General features: G+C 50.7%; 1 protein-coding gene across 2 annotated transcripts in view; it reads left to right on the forward strand.

The window, feature by feature from the left end:
* XYLT1 (xylosyltransferase 1) overlaps positions 1 to 13,780 on the forward strand; it is a 542,359-nt gene that overhangs the window by 233,755 nt on the left and 294,824 nt on the right. The window contains exon 1 of one of the 2 annotated variants that reach the window (XM_044233186.1): positions 8,843 to 9,181. The exons of the other annotated variant lie outside the window; for it this stretch is intronic. Within the exon in view, the coding sequence (XP_044089121.1) occupies positions 8,843 to 9,181 (339 nt within the window). Of the gene's footprint in view, positions 1 to 8,842; positions 9,182 to 13,780 lie in introns of those variants that run through there. 2 annotated transcript variants of the gene reach the window in all.

Below are 13,780 nucleotides of genomic sequence, written 5' to 3' on the forward strand. Positions count from 1 at the left end.
CATCACCTCTCTAGGACTCACTTATTTTATCACCAAAAGTTTGTTCCTTTTGACTCCCTTCTGCCAGTTGGCTATTTTCAAAAATAAGCTTATGAGTTTTTTTCCCTTCTGCTGCTTATGCTTTCTATTCCATTACTTTCAGATTCCATCGTTATTAATTTTTCCATTCAGAATTTGAGTTTATCTTGTTCATATTTTAACCTCCTGGGGTTTGTAACAATTTCCTGTGTTGTTTTGTTAGTCATTCTTTATAATGAAAGCACTGAAGTATATTAATTTTCCTCTGACTACAGCTTTTGTCATATTCTGTAGATTCTATTACAAAGTGTTCTTTTATTTATTGCTTTTAAAACAGATTGGATTTTGTTGTTTGGAATTACGTTTCTCAATTTTTAAGTTATAAAAAAGGTATTTCTAACATTATTAAATTATTATCAGAATTTGGCTCGAGCAAAATCTCTTTTATTTTATTTGTTGAGGCTTTCTTTATGTCCATTGCATATGATAGATTTCATGGATATTAGAAAATATTTTCTGTTAAGGTAAGCTTGTTTCTGTATACATCTATTAAATTGAGTTTGTAGGTTGAACAATGCAATTTCTCTATGCCTTCAGTTATTTTTATTTCTGTTTATCTGCTGACATAGAAAACAAGTATATTGATTTCTTCAAATATATATGTATTTATTTTATCAAGTTCCCATTGTTTTTCTAATAGTTTTTAGTTTTTGTACTCTTTGCTTCGCACCTCTCCAAGTGTTTTTTTTACCATTAAATCATTTATTTCAGCTTTATGACAGTCCTAGGAGGAGGGTAAGATCCTCCCAGAAGTTGGAGGGATGGGAAACAACTTGTCAGGTCTGCAGAGTTAGTACCAACTAGACACAGGATTCCAGCCAGAGTGTTCTGTATTCAGAGGCTTGTCCTCAACCATCACCCTGCATGTGACATCTTCGGCCTTCCCCTCCTGCAAATGGCTCCCTCATTAACATGACTCATGTGGGTTCTCCATCCTTCTGGGATTCCCTTTCTGTAGCTACAGTCAGTGGCTCCCAGGGAAGCACCAGACTCAAGCCCTGATCACCCTTTGCTGAGAGGTTTCTGGATTGTGACTGAGAACGTGAGTCATTCGTTGATCCCACACGATTTAATTGAACACCTACTAGGTGCCAGGTACTTAGTGCTGAGGGTAGAGCAGCAAATGAAACAGACAAAACCTACTCTCGTGGAGCTTGTGATCTAGCGGCATGAGACAGACATAAAACAACAACTGTGATCAATGATACATATACGAAAGGTAACCAGACAATCAGGAAGGCTGTTAAGGGCCACGCATTTTTGTTGGGATGGTTATGCTGGATGGGAGTAGCTCAGGAGCTAAGAGGTATGAGGCTCTTAAGAGCAGCTTCAGAGCATGTGAATTCTGGTGGGCAACAGGGGGCACAAGCCTGATGTAAGAGCAGGTGGGAGAGCCTTGCTGGGAAGGGAACAAAAACATGGAGTGGATGCTAGAGAAGGAAGTGAGGCCAAGGGAGGACTGTTAGTGTTTGTTTTCAGTCAGAGAAATAACAGTAAGTTTAGATCGTGGAGAGAACAATGATGCCAGAGGAGAGAGAGAGGACGAGTTGGTGTGGTCTCGTGGGCATGCGGAGGACGGGGCCTCAGGCAGGAGCCTAGGTGGTTTGTCTGCCTAAAGTTACTGAGCATCCCAGAGCAGGGGAGTGGGGAAATGAAGTCGAGGGAGCTTTGGGCAACTCTCGTGTGCCTGCGTCCTCCTTCCTGAGCCACCTAAGACTCAAGGTCATCCGGCAAGTGAGCAAGGAGAGGGGTGCGAGACACACAGCCTAAGGAGCCAGAGGGCCTCTGGAACAGCAGAAGGCCCACTTGTCAAGCAGCACTGAAGGTCCGCTTGAGGCCCGTGGTTGTAGAGGGAGGTTCTTTCCCTTTGTGGTGGCTGCAGGATGTGATACTCAGGAGCTGTGGCAGCCATGTTTCTGATACAGGGAGGGCATTGGTCCACCATGAGAGAGAATTACTCAAGCATTTGGAGAGAAGCAGAGGCAAGAGATGGAGGACTTGACTGGCATGTTGGGGGTCTCTGGTTCCAGCTCTTCCTAAGGCCTATCTCTATTTTTGACCTTCCCTCAGAGAAATTGTTCAATTTCACCACACACCTTAGCAGACCAGATGGAGAAGTAGAAACCCAGATAGAGTGGCTTCAATCAGTGGGAGGTTCATTCTCAGCTTCGAAAAGAAGTCCAAGGGTAGGCCATAGATGGCTGCTCAGAAAGCATCAGGGACCTACGCTGCTTCTTTTTGGCTCATCATCTCTAGCATTGGCTTCTATCCTCATGGACACAAGATGACTGCTGGAGTTCCAGCTATCCTTCCTACTTCCAGGCAGAAGGGGCACTCATCCCAACTGATTTAGCACCTCCTCCCCAAGGATTTCTTGGAAGCTTCACAATGATGTCTACTGTTCTTTCTTCAATCACCCTCAACTACAAGGAAAGCTGGGAGCCATTGCTTTGTTTGGGCACGTCATCACCCTAAATAAATCAAGATTCTTTATCAAGCAAGAAGGGAACACCGGATGTTTGGTAGGCAACTAGCAGACTCCAGCATACTCGATATGCTTCCAATAAACTGCTTTTCCGCTTAAGTCTTTTTGGAATGGGTTCCTGAAATTTACAACCAAAAGATGCTCAAAAGCTTCTGAAGAATCACAGTAGCTAAAAAATACAGGTTGAGATGGGGTGGAGAACAGAGTCTGTGAGCCAGACAGGAGAAGATGAGTTTGGGGGGACGAGGCTGAATCTACCAAGGCAAAGATAGAGGGGCGAGGTGGGAACCTCTGTAACATGGAGAACCTTTGAGAGGGCTGCGGGGCGAGTTAATAAAATAAAGGGCTATTTGGACAAAAAATATTTGAATGCAGCAGTTGCTCCCAATCTTTTTTTTTTTTTTTTTTTGGTAAGTTGATATCTTTTTAACTTTTCTTTTTATGGACTTTTCTTCTGATCCATTCCCAACTGCCCATCATACTGGCCAACAGCTGAGTTTTTATTAACCAGGGTCTGAGTAAATCCAAAATTATAGAACAACTACTGCCAATTAAAAGCAGCCTTTTTCATTTATCCATCTCGATGGCATGTATGTATGCATTTGAAAAAAATAGATCTGCCATTATTTATTCACTGGAAAGATGATGCTTGGTGCTTGGAAGGAATCAGATGCCTCTGAAAGTCATATTTTGTGGGACAGTGTATGAGACTCTCCAGTGGCATTTCCTCCTTGAGGTCCTCCCGCCCAGCCTGTTTTAACTTGCCCTGTTGTAGTGTCTAGCAGGTGGCTCCTTTTTACTTCCTTCTGAGCACTCCTCTCTCTCTCTGGTGTTACTTGTGTACATACGTACTTACTGGTCTCAGCCCTCATGCCCCCGCACTAGAACGGAAGCTCCATGAGGTCAAGGACCAGCTGTGTCTTATTCATGGTTACCTCCTCAGCAGGAGCACAGTCGTGAACATCGAGGAGGTTCTTAGTAAATATTTGGGGGCCATTATTTGTCAAAGTCTTGAACACAGGGCTTGGCATTGAGTAAATGCCTGTCATTGTTGTCCTCATTGCGGCCTGGGGTCCCAGGGACCATACTGGGCACCACGGACACACACAATAAGTATTTATTTTAAAGATAAAAAATGCCTGCCAAGATTATCTGCTAACTGGACCCGGAGTGGGTCCCTTCTTCAGGCATCACAGCGTCCGAGGGTAGTATAAAGGTGGTAAGGCCTCAGGGGTCCGACGCTGGTACCGGGCAAGGTCACATGATCCGTAGCCAGCATGGTGGTTCCTGATTCCCACCTGTCCTTTCTCTTCATCCTGTGTGTCCCCCTCTACTCTGTCCGCCTCCCAGCCCCACCCTCCCCACAGGCTGCCCTTGCAAATGACTGGGGGTCCCTTCCATGCAGGGCAGTTGCCAGCTCCCCTTAGGACTCCTGCTTTTCCTTGCTGTCTCCAGATCTTTTCTACAGGAAAGTATGCTGGCAGAGGAAAGTAATTTGCTACCTAGAGCTCCCTCTGCTGATCCACGGGGTGGACGAGTCCCTGGAACGGCAGCCTGTGTCAGAACATAGCTGGGTGTCTGGCAGGACAGGGCACCTACCTATGTCTGTGCTTGGATCGGAGGCTGTTTCCTTCTCTTGGGTGGAGTGGGGGGAGGTGGGGTAGAGGTGATGCGTGTCTGTGGCCTCATGCGCTTGGCGGGGGGAGCGCGGGGCTGGGTGTGTGTTTTCCAGCATCCTGGCTCCTCTGACCTCCACCTGCCCAGGAATCATGGTGCTTGCCTGAGAGAACCAGAGGTTCCTAGCAATTGACAGCGTTCTGTGTGTGACCCTCCCACTGACACTGCGAATCAGGGCGCCCATGTTTCTGCCTTCTGTTTGATGCTGAAGTGAAACCTAGGGGGAGGTTTTACATTTTTTAAGAGCAAAGTCAGGGTCAAAACAGAGCCTGCGTAAAAACAGGCTCTAAGAAACCAAAAAGAAACAGACACATTACGATGAAGGCAGGTTGAGATTAAAAAAACAACAACAACAATCCACATATTTGACTACATGTGACTCTTTGGCTGAAGTTTATTTAAATTCAGAAGAAGGCATGTCAGGCTTTACCTCTCTGGAACCTTCTGTCAGGAGTGCTTGAGAGAAGGGGAGAGTCTTTCTCTACAGACCGGCCTGCCGCCACAGCCAGGCCAACCTTCCGTCAGTACTGACACTGGCCGGCGCCAACAGTTAGTATGAAATATATGTCACTTTGTTTCATACCGTACCCTGATCCCATGCCCCACTGCAGCCTTAGGATATAAACATTCTTTCTCTTCACCTTTTACAGATTGGAGAACTGAGGTTCAGTAATGTTAAGCAACTTGCTGAAAATCACACAACTAAAAAGTTGCCAAGATGATGATGCGTTCTGCCAACTTGTAAGCTCCGATACACGAGCAGGTGTTCATTCTATGCCTGAGGTTTACTCCATGTCCTGCACCATGCAGAGTGCCAGAGACAGAAAAGATCCTTGCTCTTGGGCATACTGGGAGTGTTTTATCAAATTGGAGGGCTAGATGTAATGCTGCTTCCTCCAGGCAGCCTTCCCTGACTACCTCTTTTTCCCCCTCTGATACCTTGGGGCATGCATCATTGACACTGCCCTACTGTTATTGACGAAATGAACAATACCTTTTGTGGCGTATTTACTGCGTTCCAGTCTCTATAGAAAAACCCTTTACATGGTTTATCTCATTTAATCCTGGGAAATCTGGGAGGAAGGTCCTCTTATCATCCCCCCATTTTATAGATGAGGAAACCGAGGCATAAGGAACTTAACTGACACGGAAAGCCTCAGATAAAAAGCAGCAGAGCCGGACATCTGTCTGATAGCTCCTTCGGGGTGAAGACTGTTCTTCCCTGATTTCACCCCCCCCCCCAGCTCCGAGCTTCGCCCTGGGCACACCCAAGAGCTCAGAACTCCTTGCTGACTGATCTTCTCTCCCCTCATTTGAAAGTGATGATCAAACAAGATTTGGGGGTGGGGATGTGGAGGGAATCCCACACATCAGTTGGAACTTCCTTAGAGCTTTGGCTTTCAGTTAATGTGAGAGTAGGAGCCGTATTTAAAAAGAAAAAATCCTTAGGGAATCTTCTTCATATCTATTTTTCTCTTGCCCAGCATGGTTCCTGGCGCATAATAGGGTCCAATACATCTGTGTTGAATGACTGAATGAGCTTTAAAAATTCTAAAAGGACTTGCCGCTGTTGCTACAGCCGCTGCCGCTCGCGTACCCGCCCTGTCTTCTGCATCAGGCTCTGTGCGGATGCTTCCTCAGGGCAGGAGGAATAATCTTGGCGACCCCAGGAGCTTGCCTTCCTGCCCTTCTATCTCAGGTGATTTTTCATCCTGAAAACCTCACATAAGCTGTTTATGGCATCCATAACCTGCCCAGAGCTTTTAAACCTCTTTCTCGCATGGCTTTTTATGAGTTGAGATAAACAAACAACTCTCTCTCTCTCTCTCTCCAGGGACTTGGGGGCCTGGATCCTTAACCTTACTCTTTCAGCCAGTGGCCCCCCAAGGGAGCTGAACCAGAGCATGGGCCCCAGAGGACCATGGTTAAACGTGTCATGTGCAGGAAGCAGATAACATCATTGTTGCTTAGAGGAAAAAAAAAATTGCAGCAGAGGCCTTGAAGCAAAAAAATGGGCTGGAGGGCGTGGATGCCAAGAGTCCCCAGGGCAGCCTCTGCTGGGATTGGGAGGCTCTGTTTAGACCCCAAGGAAGGGTTCTGGGGACACGACATGATGAGCTTGGGGACCATCTCATCCAGTCCATCATTTGGCCTTAAAAGAAACCAGAGTCCTTGGAGGGGAGCGCCTTGCCCAAGGTCATGTAGCATCAAAGTGGCCCCATGGACTAGGTACTGGTGCTTGCCTCCCCTGTACATGTTCTTTTCTTCCTATAAGACCCTGATCCCTATAGAACATCCAGGTGGTTACAGGAACACTGGCTGCTCCCCAGAGCCAACGGTGATATATGGAACCTTGGCTAGGCTCGCAGAGAGTAGAGATGGAAAGAAAAGGAATTCAAAGTAATAGTCCTGAGTTGCTGGATCAAACCTCACCTGATGTCTTTACTCTGAAATATTCAGTTATATGAACCGGTAAACTATTTTTAAGACAGTTGGAATAGAGGTTTAGTTCCTTACAACCAATATATTCCCGACTGATAAACAGATGACAGAAAGCCAAAGAAGCCTCTGTTCTTCTGTTTCACTCATGGTTGGGTGGGCTGAGCCCAAACGGACTGCCCCTATGCCCGTTCAGATGTCTGACCAGACTGGAGATACCCTGAATGCTGAGTCTAGTCCGCAGTGTAGAATCCCCACTAGCTGGCAGTTTACACCCTCAGTTCAGGGAAATGGGTTGGCTTGTGATGTGAATCCAGAAAGCATTTTCTAGGTGGTCTCTACCACCTAGCACTCTGTGCATATCTCTGAAGTGACATTGACCTCATGCTCTTCAGTGCCCAACATCTGCATCTGGATCTCCCTTTTGACCCCAAGCTTGTTGAAGGGGCGACTGGGCCTTACTCACCTTTGGGTCCCTGCACGTGGCCCCAGTGTGACACAAGTTTGATGTGTGTGGATTCTTGATGAGTGGGTGAAACCATCTCTTTCCCCTCTCTGCCTCCTTCTCTGCTAGATCCTGTTTATTCCTCCACTTTCTTCTCTTTCAAAATGAGGATGAGGTTTAAAGGCACAGCAGACAAGATGCAAGCTCCCCCCAGTCCCTGATTTACAAGCTGCGGGTTTGATCTGCTACTGTAATCTGCTGTGCTAAGTCCTGTCTGGGACGCCACCTCCTCCCCCCTGCCGTCCACTCTCGGTGTGTTGGGGTGGTTGAGTGAGAGGATGAGGGAGAGAGACTGGAAAGACGGAGTCAGAGTAGGCTGGGGATGAAACTTGAGTCCATTGGGATGGTCACTCTGAACTCTCGTTGACAGAAAGGAAGCTCAAGCCCAGGGAGGAGTCCTCCTGGCTCAAGGTCACTGGGACAGTCCAGCCCAGATGGGAGAGAACTCCACTTTTCAAGGCAAGACCCATTCCCTCAGGAGCTGAACCCTGTACGGAAGGGAAGGCAGGCTTTAGGTTGGATTGGAGGAAAGGCCTAGAGGACGACTCAGGGACCAGACTTTGGACCTTGAAGCCACTAAGGTTGAGAAACTCCACGGAGCCACCCCTTACCAACCAAAGCACTTGCTTGCCAACTGGGTTTGGAGTCTCTTGGCTTGTTCGTCCTTAGGGACCAGAGAAGTGACTCAGGGAAGCACTTAGGACATAGTTGGCTCTAGAGGGTGGGGGGGTGACTCAGGAGTCACTCATAGAGACTCATTCATAGCCTCCTCCCTGCCTCTTCAAGCCAGGGATCCAGGGACCCGCTGCGTAAGACCCTGCGGTGGTTCCGACACTCCTGATAACGTTTCTTACGTCTCCACCTGCCCGGCAGTCTTTGTGCCCGTGGAATACACCTGGGCTGCAAACTCCAGGGCGGGGACCCCGCTCCGCTCAGCTCCTCGTGTTGGCTTCCCACACGGAAGGCAGGATCTCAAGACCCTCAGATCCTCCTGACCTCCCCTTGATTCTGAGCGCGCCCACCCTCACCCAGAGCTCCCCTGCTTTTCTGCCCTCGCCCCTTTTCTCCGCCGTGGAAACCGGTCCCCCTCTCCCCCACCCCACTCCTACTCTTGCCTTGGGGGGGGTGCGTCCTCTCCGCTCGCCCCCACCCCCTTCCTTTCCCTCCTCCTCTTTCCTCCCTCGCTCCGCCCCCAGGCCCCGCCCCTCGCCACCCCGGCCCGCGTTCCGCACCCCCCACCCTACCTCCCCGCAAGCCCCCGGCCAGCCACCACCCCCTCCCCCGGCGGAGGGCTGTAGGGAGGAGAGCCCCGCGGGCCAGGCCCCCGCCCGCCCTGCGCGCCCCCTCCCCGAGCGCGCGCGCCCCGCGGCCCCCTCCGCGGCCTCCTGCTCCCCGCCTCCCCGCCTTCCCCTCCTCCTGGTGACGTCCGGGTCCCTGCCCGTCTGAAAACTCCGCGCCGCGGCGGTGGAGGAGGCGGCGGCGGCGGCGGCGGCGGAGGAGGAGGAGGAGCAGCGGCGAGCCGAGGCGGCGGCGGCGGCGGCGGCGGCCCGAGCGCGAGCCCGAGCGGCAGCCGGCGGCCGCGGGAGCCGCGGGGGAGCGCGGGGGCGGCCCGGAGCGCCCGGGGTCCCCGCGCCCCGCTCGCCCGCCGCGCTCCGAAGATGGTGGCGGCGCCGTGCGCCCGGAGGCTGGCCCGGCGCTCGCACTCGGCGCTGCTCGCGGCGCTCACGGTGCTGCTGCTGCAGACGCTGGTTGTGTGGAATTTCAGCAGCCTCGACTCCGGGGCCGGGGAGCGCCGCGGGGGCGCAGCGGCCGGCGGCGTGGAGCAACCGCCCCCGGCCCCGCGCCGGGAGCGCCGGGACCTGCCAGCCGGGCCGGCTGCAGCCCGAGGCGGCGGCGGCGGAGGACGGGGGGCCCCGGCGCGGGCGCGGGGAGGCGGCCCCGGAGAACCCCGGGCGCAGCAGCCGGCCAGCCGGGGGGCACTGCCCGCGCGGGCGCTGGTAAGATGCCCTTTCGGCTCGCGTCCCAGAGGGAGGGAGGGAGGGTGAGAAGGTGGCAGCCCCGACCCCAAGCTGCCTCCCCCCTCAGCCCTTGAACCCCGGGCATCAGACTGGGACTCCCCAAGCCTGCCGGCTCCCCATCTCTTTCCCTGGAAGCCGGGGCGGGGTCCCTGCCGAGGCTCGGGGGCCGTTTGGGCTGCCCCATCCCGAGTCTTTGGACTGCCCCTTGGGGTCTGGGGAAGTTATCTCCAGAGGAGGCGCTTTGGGGGTTACCGGAGCCTGGCTGGGTTCCTGTTCCCCGTCACTCTTGCTGGGCGCCCCGACTTGCACTAGGCATGTGGGTGTTGGTGCCTCGCTCACTGTCTGAGTGCGTGGATCGTGCCCGGGATCCTCAGCCGCTGTTCATGGGTGGTGCTCACAGCATCTTTCCGGTTTTTGCTGAGCTGGGTGCAGACAACTCAGTGCCCTGCTTGCTTTCTTTTCCTGGTCTGAGACAGGGTCTAAGATCGGTGTCCCAAATCCCCAGCCGGCTGCCTGAATCAGGATTCAGGCTTGGGCGCCTGGTCTTACTTTAGATCTCCTGTCTGCCATGTCTGGCTGTCTGCGACTCCTGTCTCTACCTTCTTCGTCTCTAACCTTGTCCTCTCCTCGTGCCCTCCCTGACTTTCCTCACCAAGCTGTCCAGTGTCAGGGCATGGCCCCTTCTCCTAGATGGCTGTCTCTGGCTCTCTGTCTTGTGCATAGCCCATTAATGTCACCAGCTGTGTGTCTGACCACATCATCACGACTTCGGCTCTTTCTGGGTTTTCTTTGCTTTCCTGGGGTGCGAACAGTCTGAGCTCTGAAACTGGTTTTTCCATAGATCTTCCGGAGCCCCCTGGGTGTCCTCCTATTATGTCCCCAGCTTCTCTAGTGATGTCTTTTACACCTTCTCTGGGTTGCCTTGCTGAGCTCACTGAGCTAGGACACACAGGACAGGAGGTCAGAGTCCCCAACTCTGGGACAGGCTCTCTGCGCCCTGTGGGTGTGCGTGTCTGTCTTCAGGAATAACAATGTGCAGTGTGTCTGTCTTTATCTTCCTTATGCCATTTGCCTACAGGGGTCCTCCTAGCCCCTGGGGGACGTCAGATGTCAGGGGTTAGTTTCAGAATCCTTTGGCACTGAATGCATGTCTGTGTCGTTTGTTGCTCTGGGAGCCCTCACTGAAGATTACCGTCAGACACAGCATGCTGCTTTCTGTTCTGTTAAACTTCTTTGGAATCAGTGGTGACCCTCTTTGCCAGAGTGCTGCTCTTTGTGCCCCAGGAGGTGACGTGATGGCATTTCATGTTGCTGGTTGTCTGCGTGGGTAGCAGGTGGATATCTTTCCCTTGTTTGTGGGGAGGGGAGTGGAGGGAGATTCCTGATAGAGAACCAGAACATTCCCAATGTCCTGTGGCCTTGTAGTTTCAGAGAAGGGTACTCCGAGACACTGCCTTTGAACTCCTGGGCTGAACTGTAATGTGTTTGGGCAGAAATGCGATTTGAGGTTGGTTCTGCATTTGGAGGTGCAGTGCTGGGTGGGGGGGCGGTCAGGACTTACACTGCTGGCCCAGAGTGGGAAAATGTGGGCTGAAGACGGCGGCAAGGGGCTTCCTATATCCTTTGCATCTGGTATTCAGACAGGCACCGGGAGGTGTATTTGGGTGCAAAGACACCTGTTGAAATAAATGGCAAGAGGGAAGGAGGCCTGGATTTCTTCCTGGGTCCTTGACGTTTTGAGTTCTCCATCCGTACCGTCTGTGTGCGCTCACTTCAGTATCCTATTCTCGTGCCTCCCAGCCCAGCCGCAGAGAGGTTTGCAGTTGGGAAGGTAGGTGGGAGCATGTTGTTTCCTTTTTTTTTATTCCTGTTGGCATACCCGTTCCAGCAGCAGAGTGGCACTGCTTTTGAAACTCCGCTTTCATCTGTGGGTTTAATTACTGTCCCCCGTCCTGGGTCTCCCCAGGTTTCAATTTCTTCGCCTTCGCTTACAGGCATCGATTTTTTAAAATTTCATTTATTTATTTTTTTGACTTTCCTCCCTTCTTTGAGGGGGTCTGCCGTGCTGTTGTGAACTGTTCTGTCCCTTGGATTTGTATTTTATTTTATCTGCTTGTCTGTCTCCTCTTTTCCCTGCCCCATTTCTACCCCCATGCCCTGCTAGATCCTAAAATCACAGCGCAGACATGCTGGAGGGATCCGGGGGTCTGTCCTCCTCTAGCCGTGCCCACCCAGCCCCTGCCCTTCCACGGAGCTCAAGGAGACCAGAAGGGGGCAGGCTGTTCCCAAAGTCCAACAACACGCCTGAGTTTGGGTTGCCGGGCTTGGAGAGGACCAGACCTTTTCGAAAGCCACTCAGGCCCTTGCAACACGTGGTCTGTCGGCAGCCCCTACCGGAGCTGCTAGCAGGATGCCTTGGAGGATAGATTCAGGAGTGGGACGTTAAATTAAAAAAAACAAAAACAAAAACAAAAACCCTGTGATTTTCCAGATGGCTCTCTCAAAGAGCCCGGGAGACACATGCTTGGGACATGATGCTTCATCTCTGTGCTCTCTTGAGGCTGGGGTGGGGTGGGGTGGGGCAGGTGCAATTCTTGCAGGCAAAGGGAGTCTGTGGCCCATTGGTGCTGCTGGGAGTGCTGGTGGGTGTGTCCCAAAGAGTGTCCGGCAGGCACTGTGTCCAGAGCGTTTTCTAAGCAAGACCTTGCTGCTTCCTTGTGCTCACCCTCCCAGAGTCTCTTCACTTTTTTTGTCTGGGGAGCGGCGCCCCAGTAGAGGGACCTGATTGTATTTTTGGTGCATTTTAAAGAGCCAAGAAGAAACATGCAGTTTTTGCATGAGGATAGTGACGAGATGGGCATATCTGTCAAAGATTTGCAAGCTCCTGTTTCCCTCTCTGCCTCTTCCAAAGCTCTTAAATATTAGAATTATCAGGTGGCTTAGAGCAGAGTTGTAGCTGAGACACCGAGTCCTTCACTGGGTCTCCTGTAAGCTGTGGCTTTGACTGTCATCTCAGAATTCAAGAAACAGATGGGCTCACTTCTAAAGGGAGGAAACACACTGGGGAGAGTGTCAAAAAGATCACATTCTAGGTTCTGGAGGGATTGGGGACAAATGAAAGAGCTGTGTGTGTTCACATAACGGACGTTTATTTTCTTTCCCTTCGCCTCCTGTGATCCTCTCGGAGTCCCGTTTTTTCCTTGCACCCTTAGATAATTTGCTATCCAGTAAGTTTCATTCAAGGAGGGAAATTCTTCATTGCCCTTCCATGCGCGTGCATCCTTAACGTCGAGTGGGGTTTCTGTATCGTCTGACCGCGTGGAACTGTTGATTTTTTTTGCAGAAGTTCCTCATACTTCACATTACTCAGATAACTCAGGACTTTTTCAGACGTTGGCAGTGACTTTGAAAAATTAGTTCACTGTATCCAGATCACCTCTGGTTCTAATGGCCCGAAAGGTGTGACTTCTCAGAGAGGCCAGAAAGAACAGAGGGTATTTTACTGATGGTTGGATTTTCTTTTTTTCACACTCTCAATGGGGTTTTATTTTGCTTGAGCAATACATTACACTTTGTATACAGAAATATGCATCATTGAACAATATTTATCTTACTGCAAATGTTGCCATCTGCTTAATCATATACTGGAAAATGCTAAATAGAACAGATAAGTAAAAGTAGAAATTATTAGACACATAGGTGTATATATGTAATTGTATATGTGTACTTTGCCTTCCTTCCATCTCGCCACACTCTAGATATTCTCTCTCGTTTATCAATTCTTTTTCTTTTTAATCTTCTCCAAGTTTATGTGACAAAATACTTGGTGTTTTGCAAATAAGAAGCCAAGGCGTTAGTCCCTGTTTGCTGGGGATTGTCCAACTTTGATCTATGGTCTTAATAGGAAGGGAAATTTGGTGTTTGGAATTGAGGCATCTGACATTGCACGTGTGTGTATGTGTATTTCCCCAGAAAACAAAATATCCTTAAGAATATCTCTGCGGGGATGCCTGGGTGGCTCAATCAGTTAAGCGTCTGCCTTCAGCTCAGGTCATGGTCCCAGCGTCCTGGGATCGAGCCCTTCATCAGGCTCCTTGCTCAGCGGGGAGTTTGCTTCTCCTTCTCCCTCTGCCTGCCATTCTGCCTACTTTTTTTTCTCTCTCTCTGTCAAATAAATACAACCTTAAAGAAAAAAAAAGAAGAATATCTCTGTAGCCAGGAGCTGCCCTCTCACGCAGACTGTGTATGATCCGTGGGGCCATAAATTTGTATGCAGAAAGACAAAAATCCATGGTGCCACCATCATCAGACTGCACAGTGTGCCTGGTGTAATGGCTGACCTTCTCTCTGTCTCTTGGTGAACACTGCCCTGAGTCTTATCCCTTAGGAGAATGCTCCCCATTTTCTTTGCATTTCTCCCATTTCTGTGAACCCTGGCCCCCATCTATCAGTACCAAGAAGAAAAGATCTCGGGCAAAACTAAAAGTCAAACATAAACTCAACCCCAGCAAAACCCGAGTTTGAAGGAAAAGGCATGGGAGGAGGAGGAAAAAGTCCTGGGAAATGGGTGCTAGGCCC

The sequence above is a fragment of the Neovison vison genome, chromosome 14 (genome assembly GCF_020171115.1).
Source record: "Neovison vison isolate M4711 chromosome 14, ASM_NN_V1, whole genome shotgun sequence".
NCBI lineage: Eukaryota > Metazoa > Chordata > Mammalia > Carnivora > Mustelidae > Neogale > Neogale vison.